This window comes from Oryctolagus cuniculus, chromosome 1 (assembly GCF_051225735.1).
Source record: "Oryctolagus cuniculus isolate XC-2025 breed Fujian yellow rabbit chromosome 1, ASM5122573v1, whole genome shotgun sequence".
In the NCBI taxonomy this organism is placed as follows: domain Eukaryota; kingdom Metazoa; phylum Chordata; class Mammalia; order Lagomorpha; family Leporidae; genus Oryctolagus; species Oryctolagus cuniculus.
In genome coordinates, this window is record NC_142867.1 from 19,973,649 (window position 1) to 19,992,361 (window position 18,713).

The 18,713-nt window shown below is 66.5% G+C and overlaps 3 protein-coding genes across 7 annotated transcripts; 2 read left to right on the forward strand and 1 right to left on the reverse strand.

The window, feature by feature from the left end:
* Positions 1-1,066: 1,066 nt before the first annotated feature.
* LARGE2 (LARGE xylosyl- and glucuronyltransferase 2) lies at positions 1,067-7,014 on the reverse strand. Of its 4 annotated transcripts, none has more exons than XM_051852699.3 (15): positions 6,877-7,014; positions 6,618-6,782; positions 6,430-6,539; positions 6,082-6,164; positions 5,748-5,841; positions 5,462-5,633; positions 5,248-5,352; positions 3,468-3,580; positions 3,256-3,381; positions 2,999-3,154; positions 2,761-2,921; positions 2,136-2,414; positions 1,726-1,875; positions 1,422-1,617; positions 1,067-1,329 (listed from the first exon to the last, which is right to left on the reverse strand). In XM_051852699.3, exons 2-15 carry the CDS (start codon positions 6,718-6,720, stop codon positions 1,120-1,122), a joined length of 2,058 nt encoding a protein of 685 aa, XP_051708659.1. In that variant the 5' UTR covers positions 6,721-6,782; positions 6,877-7,014; the 3' UTR covers positions 1,067-1,119. The 4 variants fall into 4 exon arrangements, with proteins under 4 accessions (XP_051708659.1, XP_008268463.1, XP_008268475.1 ...); XM_008270241.5 differs by having other exon boundaries at positions 5,718-5,841; XM_008270253.5 differs by lacking the exon at positions 5,248-5,352 and having other exon boundaries at positions 5,718-5,841.
* A 3,031-nt stretch (positions 7,015-10,045) lies between these two features.
* On the forward strand, positions 10,046-16,475 carry PEX16 (peroxisomal biogenesis factor 16). Of its 2 annotated transcripts, none has more exons than XM_008270226.5 (11): positions 10,046-10,478; positions 10,656-10,691; positions 11,382-11,458; positions 11,544-11,677; positions 11,815-11,915; positions 12,420-12,500; positions 12,602-12,748; positions 12,849-12,921; positions 13,014-13,133; positions 14,826-14,890; positions 15,325-16,475. In XM_008270226.5, the coding sequence occupies exons 1-11, from the start codon at positions 10,367-10,369 to the stop codon at positions 15,381-15,383; spliced, it is 1,005 nt and encodes a 334-aa protein (XP_008268448.1). In that variant the 5' UTR covers positions 10,046-10,366; the 3' UTR covers positions 15,384-16,475. The 2 variants fall into 2 exon arrangements, with proteins under 2 accessions (XP_008268448.1, XP_089183545.1); XM_089327419.1 differs by having other exon boundaries at positions 10,192-10,559.
* A 1,566-nt stretch (positions 16,476-18,041) lies between these two features.
* On the forward strand, positions 18,042-18,701 carry FREY1 (Frey regulator of sperm-oocyte fusion 1). The gene is made up of 2 exons (XM_089327425.1): positions 18,042-18,289; positions 18,383-18,701. The coding sequence occupies exons 1-2, from the start codon at positions 18,186-18,188 to the stop codon at positions 18,666-18,668; spliced, it is 390 nt and encodes a 129-aa protein (XP_089183551.1). The 5' UTR covers positions 18,042-18,185; the 3' UTR covers positions 18,669-18,701.
* The last annotated feature ends 12 nt before the right edge of the window (positions 18,702-18,713 follow it).

An 18,713-nucleotide genomic window follows, 5' to 3' on the forward strand; every position in this document is an offset into this window, starting at 1 on the left:
TCACCTCTGGAGAGGCCATCAGAGCCTCCCTAGGCCTCAGGCCCCCTCCCCCAGCTCTCGCGCCCCCTGCACTCCTGTTGGGGAATACGATCCTTCTTGCTGATCCAAAGGGCTGAACTGCTGAGACTTGGGGCTGAGGCTCTTATGGAAGTAGGACGGATGGTGGCCCAGGGACATTTTTCAGGCCTGAGTTCTCCAGACTCCAGGGCTTGATTGTATAAATGACTGTGGACTCGCCCGTTCCCCTTGGCCGGAGACAGGAGTCTTATTCTCACCCTGCCTGTCCACCCCAAGAGCAGTGTGGGTGCCCCCCGGGGGGACTTTCTGGCCCTGCCACTGGAGTGGAGGGCAGGGAGCTGGGTGACCTCCCCAGAGCCAGGCTGGGAACTCTAAAGAGGGGAAGGCAGGGCTCCAAATCCCACGACCCCAGCTGGGCTCTTCCCCCGCAGAGGGCTCCACCGCAGCCTGCAGCAGCCTTTGGGCCCTGCCTCCCCACCCCCCACCCCGGGTGTCCTGGGCCCTCAGCTGGCGGGGCGGGGCGGGGCGGGGCGGGCGGAGCCAGAGGAGAGCCAGCCAGACCCCAGTCCTGTCTGTCGTCTGTGCCCTCTGTGAATTCAGTCTTGGTAGAACTTGTATTTGGAGTTTCGTGCTTCAAAGTTTTTGTTTTTGTTTGTTTGGTTTTTGTTTTCAGGGGGTGGGGGGGATACAGAGCAGCTGATCAATTTGTATTTATTTATTTTAACATTTTACTAAATAAAGCCAAATAAAGTCTCTGAGCCTCATGGTGTTGGGTCTGGGGCAGGGGAGGGTGGTGGGCAAGACGCACTCGGGCCAGGGCCCCTCCCCGCTCACTGCCGCCCTCCTGCCCCACGACCAGGCGGAAAAGCACGTTTAAAAAAAAACCTTTTAATGACGAAAACTGGACGTACAATTGAGGAAGAGGAGGAGGAGGGGTCCCGCCGTAGGTTAGCAGCAAGCAGAGGACCCCAGGACCCAGCCCAAAGAGACCTTAAATAATTTAAATAGCATGAGGGCAGGCAGGAGGGTGGGCACAGGAAGGCTGCTCCAGTGTCTGCAGGGAGAGCGGGGGGAGCCGAGGCCAGGGCGCAGCCCCCAGGCTCAGGCCGGGCTCCGCGGCTGCTGCAGGGCGGTGAGGTACTTCAGGGCGGCAGCCCCGTAACGGCGAGACAAGTCCTGGTGGAACTCCTCCTTGAGGGCCTGGAGGCAGGAGCGGTAGGTGGGGCTGGAGCGGAATCGGGAGAGGTCGAGGCTCGGAGCGTGCGGCAGGTGGATGATGAAGGCCTGGGGCAGCACCAGGAGCTCGTGTTCCTGTAGGGGGTGGACGGAGGGCATGGCGCGGCCAGGGCAGGAGGGCGGGCGACCTGCAGGAGCGCCACCCGAGCACGAGGCACCCTCCTCACCTGTGCGTCTAGCTCCACAACGTGGGCCACCTTGTTCCAACCGAAGCCCACAAAGCGAGGGTCGTACCGGGGACAGTCACGCGGCACCACCACGTAGGGCTCGTAGTCGGCTGCCCACTGCACGCGGTACGGCACCCGGGCCTCCCGCCAGCGGGCATAGTCTGTGGGCGCATGACCCTGCGGCCACTCGTGGTACCTGTGCAGCACGAGCGGGAGGGAGCCAAGCTGAGGCTTAAGGGCTGGGGGCGGCAGGGGGCGGCAGGGGGCCGGGGGCCGGGGTAGGGGCCCGCAAGGCCTCTCCTACCTGAAGGTGTGGAGGGAACCCGCGTCCAGCAAAGCCAGCAGCTCCGCCTTGGAAGTGGGGAAGCTGAAGCGGTAGTGCAGCGTCTCGAACGCGGGCACCACCAGGGCCGCCTTCCGCCGGCCACCCAGCTCCAGCTGCTCGATGGAGGCCCTGAGGAGCACACCACCCATGGGAGTGGGGCCCCTGCCTCGGGGCTGGGGTCGGGGCCCAGGGACCTTGCCTTTGGAGGGCTAGCTTTCCTGGAAGCCACAAGTGGGCGCAAGGCAAGGGGAGCTGCTGGTCCCAGGCTCCCCTCGTCTGTGTCCCAGCCCAGAGAAGCAGGCTTCTAGCACCCCACCGCCCAGGGGGCACTGAGCCCCGGGAAGGAGCAGGGGCGTCCTGGCCCCGCCCCCGCCCCCACGCAGGCCCACCTGAGGTAGTCGTAGAGAGAGTAGGCAGGCAGGAAGTCAATGTCGCTGAGGAAGACGTAAGGCGTCAGGGCCTGGGCCAAGGCTACGTTGCGGAGCTGGTTGACAGGGTAGAGGGGACCCTCGCGGTACACCACGTGGTAGGCCACGTCCTGCCGGGCCGAGAGCACCGGCGAGGCCTCGACGAAGCGCAGGAACTGCTGGGCCTCTGCGTCTGTCAGGTACAAGGCCAGGCTCATGGGGCCCGGCCAGTGCCTGCACAGCACTTCCAGCATCTGCAGCCTGGGGTGAGGGCGGTGGTCAGGAGCCGGGGAGGGCGGGAGGACCTCCCCAGAGTTAGCCGCTGCTGGCCCCCACCAGCTGACAGCCTGGCCTGATTTAATCTTCCCAGCCTGCCCCCCCACCCACCCATTTGACAGATGGGAAAACTAAGGGCCCAGACGTGTTAGGATTCCTGCAGGGCAGTGTCAGGCACCTGCACCATGGCCAACGCCTCCCACTTCTGGAATTCCTCAAAGGACAGGCAGCTCACTACCACCGCACCCGGCTACCCTAGCAAACTCGCCTCTCAGAAGCATCCAGACCCAGCCTGCACCGTGCTGGCCGAGGCTGCCCTCAGCACCCTCACCGGTCCATGGAGAGCTGGGCTACCAGGGTGACATCATGAGGCCGGGGAGGCGGTGGCTTGTGGGGCAGGAAGGTCAGGTGCACACGGTGCACGGTGAGCCGCTGCTGGCGGAACTCAAAGCAGGCATCTTCCTCGTCGAGCTGCGCCAGGGCCTGCTGCAGCTGAGGGGGGTGGGGGGTCAGGGGATAGGGGCCGGGGCCGAGCAGCCCCCAGGCAGGGGGACGTGGCTCCCGCTCACCTGCTCAGCCCCGGCTGGGGGCTGGCTGGGACATCCGAAGAGCTCTCTCCGCAGGAGGTTGCCATCGTACTCCAGGAAGGTCAAGTGGAAGTTGCGGAAGAATTCCGCGTGCTTGTTCTTCACCCTCAGCTTCTTCGGCGAGTTCCAGTGGATCACCTGGGGCCCAGGAGGGTGTCAGTAGGGGGGGTGGGAGCGTGGAGCAGGGTCCCCCGGCCTTGGCCCAGCCCCAGCCCTCAGCCCCTCGGCTGCTCGCTCGCCTTGAGGTCCGAGGCCTCCGAGTAGCAGCGCTCGGCCAGCGTGTGGTCCGACAGCTGCACATTCCAGACGCAGGGTAGCGGCTGCACCAGCCCTGGGTGCTCCTTGATGACGGCGTTGAAGATGTCCTGGGCAGAGACACCCGTCCTGCCTCAGCCCCCAGCCGCTGCCCGCCCCCACCCCACCCCCCGCTCCAGCCAAGGATTCCCCGCACCTGGTCAGCCAGTGAGGTGGCGGGCAGGGTCAGGAGCTCCCGCCTAGCCGTCAGCTTCCACATCTGCTCCCAGCCGGCCTGCTGCAGCCGGCCCAGCCACAGCAGGATCACACCTGCCAATGGGGGGGAGGGGTCACGCCCACCTGGGACCACCAGCCCCAGGCAGCCAGGGCGGCTTTCCAATGCTTACTTTTTATGGACTTGCTGGGACAGTCACAGGTTGCAGGACCACGTTTCGGTCAACGATGGACCAACGTGTGTGACGGTGGTCCCATAAGATTATAGTGGGACTGCAAATTCCTCTCACTACGCTTTCTGGGTACAGATACTCAGAGGCCATTATGCCACACTGGCCTGCAGCACCAGCAGTCTGCCAGCAGCAACAGGCCTGGGTCTGGGGGAGGCTGCACCCAGCAGGGCTGGGACCTCCTTGCTACCAAGGGCCATACAAAACGATCAACTTAAAAATTAGCCGAAGGGCCAGCGCTGTGGCACAGCAGGTAAAGCCGCCACCTGCAGCACTGGCATCCCATATGGGCCCCAGTTCGAGTCCCGGCTGCTCCACTTCCGATCCAGCTCTCTGCTGTGGCCGGGGAAAGCAGTGGAGGATGGCCCAAGTGCTTGGGCCCTGCACCTGCATGGGAGACCTGGAAAAAGTTTCTGGCTCCTGGCTTCAGATTGGCACAGCTCCAACCATTGCGGCCAACTGGAGGAGTGAACCAACAGATGGAAGACCCCTCTCTCTCTCTGCCTCTCCTTCTCTCTGTGTAACTCTTTCAAATAAATAAATAAATCCTTTAAAAAAAATTAGCCTGCTATAGAGCTATGGAACTTCAAGTCCCTGGCAGGGCCTTGGTGCTGCTGGCACAGCATGGCCTCGCCTGATGCACATTCTCAGGCTGTAGCAACACAGGACTGTACTTCCTGACGGTTCGGCTGTGACCATGAACTTCCTCTGTCACAGCCCAATGCTCAGGTGCAGCCATCTCCTCACTCAGTGACCCCAGGTCAATGAAAGTCATCCCCATTTAGTGGATGAGAAAACCGAGGCTCGAGTCACCCAGTGCGTACGATAGTGCTTCAGCATGTTTGTGGGAAACGGAATTAAAAGGTACGCTTAGGGGCAGCACTGTGCGCAGCTGGTTAAGCCGCCGCCTGCAATGCCGGCATCCCATACTGGAGCGCTGGTTCCGGTCCCGGCTGCTCTAATTCCGCTCCAGCTCTAATGAAGACAGAGAATCCCTGGCCCCCGGCTTCTACCTGGCCATGGGCTGGCTGTTGGGGCCATTTGGGGAGTAAACCAGTGATGGGAGATGTGTGTGTGTGAGTGTGAGAGAGAGGGAATCACCTATCCTCTCGTTCTCTCCCCCAGGGCCTATAATGGTTGGAGCTGGGCCAAGCCAAAGCCAGGAGTCAGGAACTCCATCTGGGTCTCCCGCATGGGCGGCAGGGAGCCAGCTACTTGGGCCAACATTTACTGCCTCTCGGGGCTCCCGTTAGCAGGAAGCTGGAGTCAGGAGTGGAGCCGGGACTTGAACCCAGGCACTCGGGTATGAGATGCACCTGCCCCAGGTGGCATCTAAACTACTGGGCCATTCGCCCAGCCCAGGGCACTTCTCCTCTGAGTCCACCTTCTATGGCCTTTTGAAGTCTCCTCGTTCAGCCAGGACTGAGCTGTCGTCCTCCACACAGGGTCCTTCCCGTAGGACTCCCTCGTGTTTGGTGCCAGCGCCCTGACCGGCAGCCCACCCCGCCTGCCCTCGCCTGCCGCTGCCCCCACCTGTGTTAAATCCCCGGCCCAAGGCAGGCCAGGGCCTGTGGTTCTTCCAGAGGTTCCCCAGGTACCAGTCGCTCTGGTTCTCCACGAGCCCGATGAGCTGCTTGTCTGCGAGGAGTGGGCAGGAGGCAGCTGCCTGAGGCCACCCAGGACCTGGGCTGGGGGCCGGGGGGGGCGGTGCGGGGGACTGGCTAGGGCAAGGTCCCAGGTCTCTCACCAGAAAAGTGAGCAAAAAGCGCCCAGAGCTCCGCGATGTCAGAGGCGAAGGTGACGTCGGTGTCCAGGACAATGACGCGGGCCAGGTCCGGGGGCAGCACGGCGGGCAGCACCAGTTTCATCAGCCCATAGAGACCAGAGTAGTGCTTGTTGGGGATCCAGGAGACCTGGGGCTGTGAGTGAGGAAGGCGTGATGGGTCCAGGCCCCTCCTGGCCCAGCCCAGCACGCCGCGGGGGTGGAAGGGGAGGGCTCCTGCCTTCAGCGCCTCGGCGTCATAGAAGCTGACCCGGAGGGCAGGCACCAGCCACGTGTGGAAGAGCATCTCCAAGATGTTTCTGGCCACGGCATCGGTCACCAGGTGCAGGTGCAGCGGGTTTTTCCTTTAGGGTGGACAGGGAGTAAGTCTGGGAGGGAGACCCCTGCCCCCCCACCCCAGGGCCTCAGAGTCGAAGCCCTGACTTCCCCCTGCAAAGAACAGGAGCTTCCGGCAGGGGGGAAGGAGTGGGGACGCTGCCCCCCACCCCGTGGTCACGGCTGAAGCCCGAGACCCAAGGCCTCGCCCAGGACTTTGCCCCTTCCCCAGGTCTGAGCCGCCTGCTCAGCCGGACATCTGGCCGTACCTGTAGAAGAGCATGGACTTCACCAGGGTGACGACCTCCCGGCTGGAGTTATGTCCGGCACACACGATGGCCACGTGCAGGAGCTGGGGAGGGGACACCCAGGTCGGCACCCTGGAGGGTAGGAGCCCCACCCGACATCAGGGCCCGGGAAGGTGGGAAGGGCGGCAGGCGTCCGACCCCTGAACTTCACAAACCGGGAAACCGAGGCCAGGGGCACAGGAGGCGCGCGCCGAGGCGCTCCCAGCTGGCTGCTCGGCGCCCCGCCCGGCCAGGTGTGGTGATTCCCACAGGTGTTCCGGCGGCGGGGCCGGGGGCGCGGCGGCCCCGATGGGCGCTGCGCGCACCTACCTCGCACTTGGGCGGCAGCGGCGGCTGCAGGACGCAGCCAGAGCGGTTGTGGCCCTCGCGGCCCGCCGGCGGGTCCCCCTCGAGGGCGGCAGCTCCCCGCAGCCGCTCATCTGTAGGGACACGTGGCGTGAGCGGCCAGGGGCGGCATCCCGCGTCCCCGGCCCGCCCGGCCCTCGCGCGGTGCTCACTCTCCGGGTCCCCTCCGAGCAGCAAGAGTGCGACGAGGAGCAGTAGCAGCAGCAGCAGCAGCGCGGCGGCCCCCAGCGCCCGGGGGCGCCCTCGGCGCAGCATGGCCCTCTGCCCGGGCGCTCAAGGCGGGGCGCGACCCCTGGCAGCGGGCTCCATCGCGGGCCCTGCGGAGCGAGGGCAGAGAGACGAGGTCGGCCCTGGGCGGCGGGGCCCGACGGCCGCCCGCTCGCCGCTCCCGCGCTCGACCGCCGCCCTCACCTGCCCCGGCGGCTCCCGGGCACGGCCCCGCGCTCCCAGCCGCCGGCCAGGGTGCGGGGAACCGGGGGGAGGCGCAGGCCGGCCCCGCCCCCAACCTGGGCTCAGGTTTCACCTCCGCTTGGCTGACTCGGAGGGGCGGGGAGACCCACGGGGGCCTGGCCTCGCCAGCCCCCACCCCAGCCTGCGAGCAAGGGGAACCCCCCTTTCTGGGCCAAGCTTCCCACCGACACGCGGGGCGGCCTGGGGGCAGCGGCCCAGCAAGGCCCACCCTGCTACCTGCTCTGAGCCCAGCCCCCCTCCTCCTGCCGCTGGAGACCCTGCTCCTCTTCCTAACCTCTCCCAGAACAGGGTTCGGGACCCCGAGCTCGGGATCTAAAGGCTGCGGCGGCCCGGGGAGAGGCCCGGAATGTCCGCCGGCCGCTAGGGTTGAGGACACCTGCTCCGAGGACGGGGGGCGGGGCCGGCCGGGACCTGCCCCGCAGCCTTGGAGCACCTGGAGCCGCCACTTCCTTCCCACTACCCTCAGCGCAGGTGGCGCGGCCGGCTGGGACACAGCGCCCTTAGGAAGGCCGCCTCGGCCCGGAGCTGGCTAGGAGCTGGCCCAGGCCAGCGGCCTGGCTGGGGATCCCCCACCTTGTCCCGGTGATCCTACCCCAGCGCCCGAGGGACCAGCTGGAGCCTCCCTCACCCAGCCCCAGGCCTGCGTGGCCTCCCCTGCTCCTCCCCGGTATGGGTCTCCCCACCCCCCACCGCCCCACCTTGCCCCGGGTTCCTCCTGCCTGCCTGCCCTGCTCATCCCTTTGTTTATGTTCTTTGTAGCTCCCGCGGAAAGTTCAAGTTGTTTGCTTGTTTACTGCCTGGCTCCCTCCTAGAATGTCAGCTGCTCAGGGACTGGGTCCCCGGTGCCCAGAGCCAGGCCCACCACGTGCATTCCAGGCGCTCAGTACGCACGCAAAGAGTGTGGGAGGAAGAAGCTGCCCCCACCCCTTGACCTGGGAAGAGGCTCTGGCTGTGTCCCTTAGCCCCTCTCTGGCCGAGAAAACTGAGGCGCCCCCAAAAGCGGCTGCAGAAACCAGCCCAGCCGGAGACCCCCGAGCCCCCTCCTCCAGGAGGCAGGCCAGGATGCCTTTCTCTGGGAGATGGGGCCTGCCCGGAGGTCAGGCTTGGGGCCTTCGGAGGCCAGGGGTAACGGTTACTATGGAGACTGATGGCCGCTCCTTGTGTGCGCAGGGATTGAGAGGAGATGGGAAGAGGGATGCAGGGGCCACCCAGGTGTCTAGCGCTTTGAGGCCCTGTAGCTGGGAAGGAGGCGGGCGATTCCATGCCCAAGCCCCTGGACAGACACAGTCGGTGGGGGGAGTGCGGGCGAGTGGGGGGGGGGGCATGGGGCGGGGCCAGGAGGGCGGGGCGGGGCCCTGAGTCTGCAGATCTGGCAGTGCCTTCAAGGCTGGGACTCAGCACTCAGGAAGGGGGAATGCAGAGATGTCTTCACAGGGTTGTCCTGGGGACACTGAGGGACAACGGGACGCAGGTGTGGGCCCAGGAGAGGGTGCTGATCCCCAGGCCTGAGACCCAGCTTGGTCCAGCTCCAGCGGCACAGGACTTTGCTGTGTGGCCTTGGAGCAGGCAGGCCCCCTCTCTGGGCGCCAGTGTCCTCACTGGGATCTGTTGGCCTGGGCGGTCTCTTTTCTGTGGTGACTTAGGGGCTGCCTGAAGGAGGGAGGCCCTTTGGTCCCAGCCCAGGTAGGAGCCAGGTCTAAGCGAGGGCCCTGCAGGGTGGGGCTGCCCTGGGCGCCTCCTGCACACACCGCGGCTCTTTGTCTTTGGGACCTAATCAGGCCCAGGATCTAAAGAGGAAATTCAGGCATCTGTGCTGGGCTGGGCGCCCCCTTCCAGTCCCTCCCAGTTTTGGAAGACTGGAGGCAAACGGGCTCCAGTCCCAGTGCGTGCCCCAGTGCGTGCGGGAATCCTCCACGCCCCTCTCCCCTTCCCCCCAAGAAGCACAGGACCCAAGGCCGGTCCTAACTCCAGCTGCGAACATGCCCGGTGGCCAAGGAGCCTCCACAGGTCACTGCCCCTGCCAGGCTGCCCTGGGGAGGGTGGGGTGGGAGGGGCGCTGCCCCTGGAGACATGCACCCTGCACGTGGCTCACGGGCTCAGTGCCTTGCTGTGTCACCTTGGGCAAGTGCTCCCGCCTCCCTGGGTCTCTGATTTCCATCTGTGATGGGGAGACCCTGCCAGCTGGAGGGGCTGGCTCTCAGGAGGCAAGAAAGGAAGCTGACGGAGCCCACCTTTCCCGGCTCACCTGAGGTCCCCCCCCCAATCCGTCCCTAAGTCGAGGCAGCTGCGGGGGGGGGGGGGGCTGGACGTGGGTGGGGAGGAAGTGGAAGGAAGGGTTGTGGCCCCCACGGGAGGTGTGATGCTTAAAACAACTGGACCAGTTTTAACTGGTGCCAGGCTAGACCAGGATTGCAGTCTGGATATGTGTTCTTAAACAGCCTCTTTGCCGTGGAGACCTGGTAAAATAATGCAGTACCATTCTCAGGGTACGGTCCATCTGCTGATCCGGTCCCCCAACCTGCAGCCGTGCCACGCCCCGTTCTCCCCAGCCAACCAGCGCCTGTCACCCGCCCCCCAGCTCCGACCACGGCTCTCCTGCCGCCGCGCCTCCCCCTGGAAGGGAGCTCCAGGAATCGCGCGACCGAGTGCCAGCAGGTGCATCCGAGGGCCGAGTTCAGGGACCCTCTGTCTTGGAGCCGTTTTACTGACTGGGGAACCCTAGGCCCCGAGGAAGGAAACTCCCGCTCCCAGGTCAGCCCGACCCGACGGCAGAGGCCCGGGTCAGGGTTTTCTCCGCGGAGGTGGGAGTCCAGCTGCACGTCCTTAGGGGAGCCTGAGGCCGGCCTGCTCGCTGCCTCGGTTTCCCTCCGGTGGCGGGCGGGAGACAGCGCAGTTGGCCAGATGCGCGCCTCCTGAGACACAGCCTGGCCCTCTTTAGACGGCCCGAGTCTGGCGATCGAAGCTCCGTTCCGCGCGCTACGAGGCGGGCCTCCCTGTTGGAGCCTCTCGACGTTCTATTGGAAAGACTCGGGACTCAGATCCCTTCTCTGGAATGGACTGCTCGGACTGCCGCGAGCCGTCCCTGCGCTGTAACTGCGCAGGCGCGCGGGCAGCCAACCCGGAAGGCGGAAAGGCCGGTCCGGACGGCGCTGGGCCGGTCGGGGGCGGGGAGTGTGCTAGCCAATGACTCGGGAGAGTAGGAGGGCGGGTCTGGGCCCGCAGTGGCTCAGCGCTTCCCGAGGGGGAGCTGACTTCAGAGATGGGGTGAAGAGTGGTTCGAAGGCTCGTCGCGTAGCCCTCCCGCGGGCCGGCGGATGTTAGGCAGCCGAGGGGCGGGCCTAGCACCGGAAGCAGGAAGGAGGGCGCAGGAAGCAGGGCGCCGCAGCCAGTCGTACTGCCGGCCAGTGGGTCTGTCGGTGCCCAGGGCGGCATGGAGAAGCTGCGGCTCCTGGGGCTCCGCTACCAGGAGTACGTGACTCGTCACCCGGCCGCCACGGCCCAGCTGGAGACGGCGGTGCGGGGCCTCAGTTACCTGCTGGCAGGTGCAGCCCTGACCTTTGACCTATCCCATCCGGGCTCTGAGCTATGACCCTTCAGGGCCCCACGACTGCTGCGGAGTCAGGGTAGTGAGCCATGTGCTTGACAGGGCGATGGGAGGGGACGCCCGGGGACCCGAAGCAAACGCTCGCTCACGGGCGCCGTCTGCTCCTTCTCCGCAGGTCGCTTCGCCGATTCGCACGAGCTGTCGGAGCTGGGTGAGCCAGGCGCGGGGGCGGGGGCCTGGGCCCGGGAGGGCGTCCCGGTGGGAGTGACGGCCGTGGCTCGAGGTCCTGGGCTGCCCGTACGATCACCTCGTGCTATGAGGGAATCAGACCGGTCCCTGGCCAGTGTCAGAGCCTCCGTGTCCCCGTAGTGGAGAGGCACGCCAGGGGCCCTTGATGGAGTGCTCAGTACTGGTCAGGCGCCGGGTAGTCCTCCCTGCAGCATGAGGTGGGCACTGTGACTGACCTCACTGTCCAGTTGGGGGAACAGACCTTCGGTGAGGTTAGGGTGAGCCCAGAACCGAGATTCGAGTCCAGATCTCGCAGGGTTCCAGGGCCCCGGGACTGGCACTGCCTCCGTGGTGCTGGAGGCCGGCCTGGGAGGAGAAGCCGGGTTTTGCAAGGTAGCAGTGGACCAGGCTGCAGCCAGAGCACAGGCCGGGGGGTGGGCCTCTTGGGAGCCCTCTGGGCAGTGGCGGGCAGGGCAGCCACAGAGATCAGCCCATCTCCCCCTGCCCAGCCACCCCTCACGAGGTCGTGGTGGGGCGCTGGAGCTCCGAGGAAGTGGGCGGAGAAGCAGGCTGTGGGTGGCCGGGCCCAGCAGGTGCCAGGTGATCCCCGCAGCTGTGGGGGGGCGGGCAGCGGCTGGCGGGCAGCGGGTCAGGGCCCCGCTGTGCCCCTCAGTGTACTCCGCCTCCAACCTGCTCGTGCTGCTCAACGACGCGATCTTGCGCAAGGAGCTCCGCAAGAAGCTGCCTGTGGTGAGAGCCCGGGGCCCAGGAGCGAGGTGGGGGCAGGCGCCCGCGTGCCCGAGTCCCCTGACCCCTCGGCCTGGGCCTTTTGCAGTCGCTGACTCAGCAGAAGCTGCTGACATGGCTGAGCGTGCTGGAGTGCGTGGAGGTCTTCATGGAGATGGGGGCCGCCAAGGTGTGGGGCGAAGTGGGGCGATGGCTCGTCATCGCCCTCATCCAGCTAGCCAAGTAGGTCAGGGCTGCCGCGGGCGGCACGTGGGCGGGAGTGCCGCGGGCAGCTGCCCACGGGGTGCTCAGCCGCCGCCCCCCCCCGCCCCCGCCGGCTGGCACCTCCCCCCAGCCCTGCCGCACTCCCCCCCCTCCAGGGCTGTCCTGCGGATGCTCATGCTGATCTGGTTCAAGGCCGGCCTCCAGACCTCGCCCCCCATTGTTCCGCTGGACAGGGAGACCCAGGCCCAGGCTCCAGGTGAGCTGCATGGGACTGACGCGTGGGTTTAGAGCTGCCCGAGAAGCAGAACTTGAACTTGGGACTTTTTGATGCCGGAGTCCTCTTTATTTTGAGCGATTGACAGCCGAGGGGGCGGAGCATCCGCAGGAGACAGGAGTCTGGTTCTGGATCAGGGGCTGTGGCCTCCAGCGGGCCCCGGGCCCCGGGCCCATCCCTCGTCAGCCTCTGCGTCTCTTTTCTCCTGCCCTGGGGGGTGCAGCGCTGCCCTACCATGGCCCCTCCCTGCCCTGCTTCTGTCCCGGGGAAGCCGGGGGTCTTGGTTGCCTCTGACACAGAGGACAGTTCCACAAAGATTCCTCTGTGCTGTGTGCAATGCCGCGTGGGCCCCCCCGGTGCCGGCTGCCTGGGCTCCAGTGCGCCTGCTGTCGTGCGGCCCCGAGCGCTCGCCGCGCACAGGTTCTGCCCAGGCTCCGCTGGCAACGCGTCCTGCTCACTGCACGGCCTCCTGTCTGTCCCCGCCAGACGCTGACCATGGCCCTGGCGGCCAGGAGCAGTCCTACGTGGGGAAGCGGTCAAACCGAGTGGTGCGGACGCTGCAGAACAGTAAGTGGAGGATGGGAGCCAAGGTCAGCCTGGGCCTGCGGGGCTGGCTCCCGTCCGCGCCGCGCCGGCCCCGCTGCTCACCAGCCGCCCTTATCTTCCAGCCCCGGCCCTGCACGCCAGGCACTGGGGAGCGCCCCAGCAGCGGGAGGGGCGGCAGCAGCAGGTGGAGCCGAGCGTCCCCCCGACGCCGCTGGGGCTGCAGGAGACCATCGCCGAGTCCCTGTACATCGCCCGGCCCCTGCTGCACTGTATCCTTAGCCTGGGCGGGCCAGCGCTGTGGCGGCTGGGGACGGATGGGGAGTGGCCTGCCGCCTGTGCCGGAGACCTCCTTGACGCCTTGGCCGGCAGTGCTCAGCCTGGGCCTGTGGGGTCAGCGGTCGTGGACTCCCTGGCTGCTGGCCGGCGTTGTGGACGTGACCAGGTGAGCCTGGGTCTGCCTGCCGGCTCCTCCCGCCGCTGGTGCTGTGGACGTGCAGCCCTGACCGTGCCCTCCCCTGTCCCCGCGTCCCCCAGCCTGAGCCTCCTGAATGACAGAAAGGGCCTGAGCCGGAGGGAGCGGCTGGAGCTGCGGCGCCGCACCATCATGCTGCTCTACTACCTGCTGCGCTCGCCCTTCTACGACCGCTTCTCTGAGTAAGGCCCCGCCCCCCGCGAGGACAGGCCAGAGGGCGGGGCTCCTTCCCCGGTCCCGCCCTCCCCAGTCCACTGGCCAGGGCAGTCACCGGCGGCCAGCCAGGGGGACAGGAGGGCTTTTGGCGCTACAAGGAGGCCCCGGGGGCGGGGGCGCGCAGGCTCTTCCCCTGCAGGTAGTTACGTAGCCCCACCCCTCGGGGCTCGAGCCTCCACGAGCTACCAGGGCAACTGTGTGAGGTCAGACCTGGCCCTGAGCACGCAGTCCCTGCGCAGTGGCTGGGGCTGTGCCGCCGCCGAAGCTTCGGGAAGCACTTTGTCTCGGGCTTAGCCAGTGCTCGACTTAAAAACTGGAGCAGTGGCTGGCCTGGCGCTGGATGCCATGGCCGCCCAACCTCAGAAAATGGCTTTGTCTGGCAGCCCCTGCTGTGTTCAGAGAAGTTCGGAAGCTTACAAGGGATTAAAGCGAAATCCCGTCCACACTGGGAGAGAAGCGTTCCAGAGGCCTGCCGTGCGCGTGACCTCCCCGCAGATTGCTAGTGTTGAACAAGGACTCGGAGATGGCAGGGCCCAGCCCCCTCTCCCACTGCCGGCACCGGCCCTGCACCCCCGAGCGGGGGCCCTGTGCCGAGCAGGGCCCAGAGTCCGTGAGAAATGGCTTGTTTCCCAAGGACGGGTCCCAGCAGGCCTGCCGGGTGCAGTCAGACGGCCAGGCTCGTCCCGGGAGGCAGGCTGCCTTGTGCGTCTGTGACCTTGGGCGCTGTTTGACCGGCCGTGCCTCCGTTGCCCATCTGTGAGATGGGACAGTAACGTGCCCCCCGCCTAGGATTCGCGGCGAGGTTAAGGGGTGGTGCTGTGGTGTGAGGTCAGCATTTCTCTTAGTGTGGCCCGCACCGGCCTCATCCCACCCAGGATTCCTCCCTGGGAGACCCTCGTCTCTAGGGAGGGCCATGGCCCCGTGGCCCCAGCCACCCTCCGTGCTGGCTCCCAAGGCTGCTCAGTTCTGAGCCCGGGGGCTTCTGGCAGGCCGGCCAGGGTTCTGCTCCCCGCGACCCCTCCACCTCCTGCCCCAGGAAGCGTGTGTTGTCAGCGAAAGCCAGAGGTGTGGACACGGTGTCGGGTGCTCGGAGCCGCCTGCCAACCTGAGGCTGAGGTGGTGTTTTTTCTTTTAGGGAGGGGAGGCTTTTTTTAAAAAGCAATGGATAGATTGATTGATATAATCTAAAAGGCAGAGAGCGAGGGAGACTACCAGATCTTCCATCTGCTGATTCATCCCCCAGATGGCTGCAACAGCCAGGGCTGGGCCAGGCCGGAGCCAGGAGCTCCCTCCAGGTCTCCCACTCGGGTGGCCGAGGCCCAAGCACTTGCGCCATCTGCTGCCTTCCCAGGTGCGTTAGTGGGGAGCTGGATTGGAAGCAGAGCAGGCAGGACCTGAACCAGGCACTCTGATACAGGAGGCTGGTGTCACACGTGGTAGCTTAGCCCACTGTCCACAACGCTGGCCCCAAAGCTGAGCTGCTAAGCTCCCTGGGCCGTGGCTGGTGAAGGCCTTGCCCTTGTGTCTGGGGCCCCCAGCTTTGTCCAGCCACTGCTTGTCACCCCGCTGCACGGCCTTGAGTCCATGAAGGCTCTGGGCCTCCGTGCATGTAGGGGCCGCACGCAGCTCAGCCTGGCCTCTGTCTCGCCTCCCTTCAGGGCCAGGATCCTCTTCCTGCTCCAGCTGCTGACAGACCACGTCCCTGGCATCGGCCTGGTCGCAAGTAAGCCGTGCTGGGGGCTGTGATGGTCGCCCGCGCTGGGCGCCGTCTGCCTGCCTGCTCCTCCTCTTCACACCGATGCAGTGAGGAGAGGAGGCCAGAGGCAGGGCTGGGTGGGGGCCGTGCTGGGCGTGGGCCAGGCGACCCTGGAAGGGTGGGGTCCTACGGCAGGAGGGCGGGCAGGCTGCCTCAGTATGGGGGGGGGGCGGGGCAGCAGGGAAGGGCCCCCAGGCTGCCTGGCGACCCGCCCCAGCAGAGGACGACTTAGCTGCACCTGCTGCTTGGCTTTGCAGAGCCTGAGGGTCCCCGTCTGTAATGGGGACAGAGACCTCCCCGGCTGGGGTTGGCTCCAGGCACAGGGCGCGCAGGTGCGCCCCGAGGAGAGCGGCGCGCGGCGGGGCTGGGCCCTCAGCCCTCATCCTCTCTCCTTTTTTCAGGGCCACTCATGGACTACCTGCCCACCTGGCAGAAAATTTACTTCTACAGCTGGGGCTGACAGATCCCGGAAGTGGGGCCGGGGCTGCCGTCGGCCGGGGTGCCTCAGCCCTGCAGCGCCCGGGCCTCTTCCCCAATAAAACCGACTGTGGCAGCGTCCGAGCACGTGGCCTCTCTGTGCCCGCTGCCCAGGGCACCAGGCCCCTCCCCTGCCGCAGCCGGCCTCTGCACGCAGCCCTGGTCGCCACCAGCATTGCTCAGTCCCTCCTGACCCCGCCTGCACTCTGGTGGTGGAGCCACCGCGGCCGGGCCGTGTCGCTGGGCCGGGAACCTGCAGTTTAACCTCTTCGGGCATGAGGTGCTCGCCACAGCAGCTGCGGGAGTACAGACTTCGCACTGGGCCCTGCGCAGACAGGGCTGCCCCGGCTGCCCGCTGTGGAGCCTGGTGTGTGGTCAGCCACAGTGGCCCTTTAAGGCCCGGGTCCCCAGCTCACAGGGAAAGGGTGGCCGGGGCCAGTGTGGGTGCGGGAAAGCCGGGTGCAGAACAGGGGCCCGGACCTGGCGTCTCAGAACTTCCCTGCTGGCTCCGTGGGCTGCTGAGAGGGGCGCGGCCTGGCCCGGGGCTCACGGGTGGAAGAACCAACTGCTGGAGGCCTGAGCCAGCGCACGGGCGTCTGTGTTTCTGAAGGGCTCTGGCTGCACGTGTGTCCTCCGTGGGCGGGGCGGGGCGGCCGGGCGGGCAGGATCCGAGCTCCTGCTCCCGCGACCTCCGGCTTAGCTGGGGAGGCAGTCTGCACACGTGCTGCAGTCAGGTGAGCGAGGCCTAATTCCCGCCCCGAGCTCTTGCTGATCGATGGCGACATCTGCACACCGGGCCCAGGGCTGCTGCAGCCACGCCAAGTGTGCAGAAGGCAGCGGAGGAGGTGAGCAAAGCCTTTGACCAGGCCTGCGCTTGCTGGAAGTGCCCATCAAAACTTGGCTGGGCCGCGGGGCCAGTGTCGCAACGCCGCGTGGAGCAGCAGACTGGGAGGCTGGAGAGGCAGGCTCAGACCCGACTGCTCACTCCAACTGGGGCAGGAAGCCACTGTGTCTTAGGAAAAACCATGCATGGATCTCAGAACACTGCACCGAAATAAAAATCCTTTAATTCCAAGTTCTCGAGGTGCCCTCATACGGGAGGCAGTGGGCAAGGGCTCTGTGAGATTCCAGCAGCCTTGTGGAGGATGGCTTGGTCGGCAGAGACCAGTGGTAGCCCCAGCAGGCCTGGGCACACGTACAGGATGGCAGGTTCCTGGTGGGGACCCAGGAGCTGGGCCAGGGAGGTGGCCACTGGGACGTCAGCATGTACACTTCAGGGCACGGGCCAGGGGACTGAGCTGAAGGAAAGGCCACAGCCCCTCAGGGCAGCTCGGGACCAGGACCGGGGCTGCCAACAGGCCGCCTCCCTTCTGGGCCTTGGAGGCCTCAGCAGTTGGAGGAGAGGGGCCCGGCCGGGCTGGGCCAGGGTTTGATCCAGCAGGGAAGACGCCTGAACCCCTAGCAGGAGTGCCTGGGTTTGAGTCCCGACTCCATTCCCACTCTCAGCTTCCAGCCACTGACCGGCCTGGGAGAGGCAGCAGACGATGGCTCCAGTGAGGCGGATCGTGCCCAGTTCTCGGCTCCTGGTGTGGCCCAGCCTCGCCCCTGCCGTTGTGGGCATCTGGGAAGGAACCAGATGAGAGCGGTCTCAAATTAAAAAAGGTGGGGGGGGGGGCCACAGCAGACCTGCAGAGGCGAAGGGGCTCCCAAGGCTAGAGCCGCAGTTCTGACAGCACAGATCCGGAGTGCGCCCACGCAGTTTGTTTCCAGCTTTTTATTTTACATACTCGAAAGGCAGAAAGAGCTGCAGTCCACGTGTTCACGCCCCAAGTGCCTGCCACAGCCCAGGAGCTCCACCCCGGTCTCCCTGTGGGTGGCGGGGACCCGACCACGTGAGCCGTCAGTGCTGCCTCCCAGGGTGCACATCAGCAGGGAGCCGGCACCAGGGTCAAGGGCAGGCCCTCCAGCAGGGAACGCGGGCGTCCCGGCAATGTCCAGCGCTGTGCCGCATGTCCGCCGGGGACACTCCAGGAGCGGGCTGCCGTGCGCCTTCCAGTGGGGCCTCGGGCCTGCGAGAGGATCACCTCCAGTGTCCCACGTCGCCATCTGTCCACCGAGCACCCACTGGGTGTCAAGGGCCGGGGAGTCCACAGTGAACCAGGCCGTGCCTGCTCTCGTCTTCTTGGGGGGCAGGTCCGGGAAACCCTCTTTCTAGCCTTGGGTCGGGGCGAGGCCCACGGAGCTCCAAGGTCCGGGGGTCCTGAGCTGCAGAAGACGCAGTGGGAAGGGGCCCTGGAGAGTGCGACGCGTGCAGCCGATGCAGCCCCGTCTGGTGGACTGCGCAGCTCGGGCGGCTGAGCCAGCAGGACCTCCACGGGGACGGTGATGGGGGCAGGGGGGAGGCGGCCCAGTGGATGGCGGTGGCCCTGGGTGTGAGCACGCAGTGACCTCTGCTGAAGGCCTGCCGTGTGCCAGACCGCGCTGCGTCTGCACGCTGCCCCCCAGCCAGACACGGAGCTAGACACAGATGAAGGGGCGTGTCCATCAGCAAGGGACAAGGTCAGGATCTGAGCTGAAATGCGACTCAGAGGCCCGTGCCCTCAACCCGGGGACGAGGTCTGGTTGGGCACGTGCCGGCCTCCAGCACCAGTCAAGCCAGCCAACCCTGAACCTCACCCGGCGGTGCTGACGCCCAGCCCTGGAACCATGGCCCTTTGTGAGGTGGCCCTGGGGGTGGGGTGGGGGGGTGTTCCATCGCAGTGCGGGGGAGGGAGCCGTGGAGGAGATGGCGCTCGCCATGCTGGGGGCTCTGTACCCCAGGGCTGGCCTCAGCCTCTTCCTCTTCTACCTCATCCTGGCGGCCACGCTGCTGCGCCCCCAGCCTCTGCGGTAACTCCCGATGGCCCCCCCCCCCCCAGGGGAGGCTGGCGCTGGATCCCGCCCTTGCACGGGGCTGAGCCCCTGCCCCACTCCCCCCCGCAGGTCTCTGCGCTCTGTTCCTGAGGAGTTCTCGGCACCCCTGGAACTGCCACAGCCACTCTCCGGCCTGGTGGATGGTAGTGTCTACCCCCCCCCCCCGCCTCCCCCACGCCCAGCCGCGCCTGGAGGGGACTGCAGCCCCCACCCACACCCTCTTCTCTCTTTAGACTACGGAATCCGACCCAAGCACCCCTGGCCCCGGGGGCCGCGGCCCCTGCTCTCGCGGGCCCAGCAGCGCAAGCGGGATGGGCCCGACATGGCCGAGTACTACTACGACGCCCCCCTGTGACGTGAAGCCCCCATAAAGCTGTTCTGTGTGGCAGGCGCGCGGCTC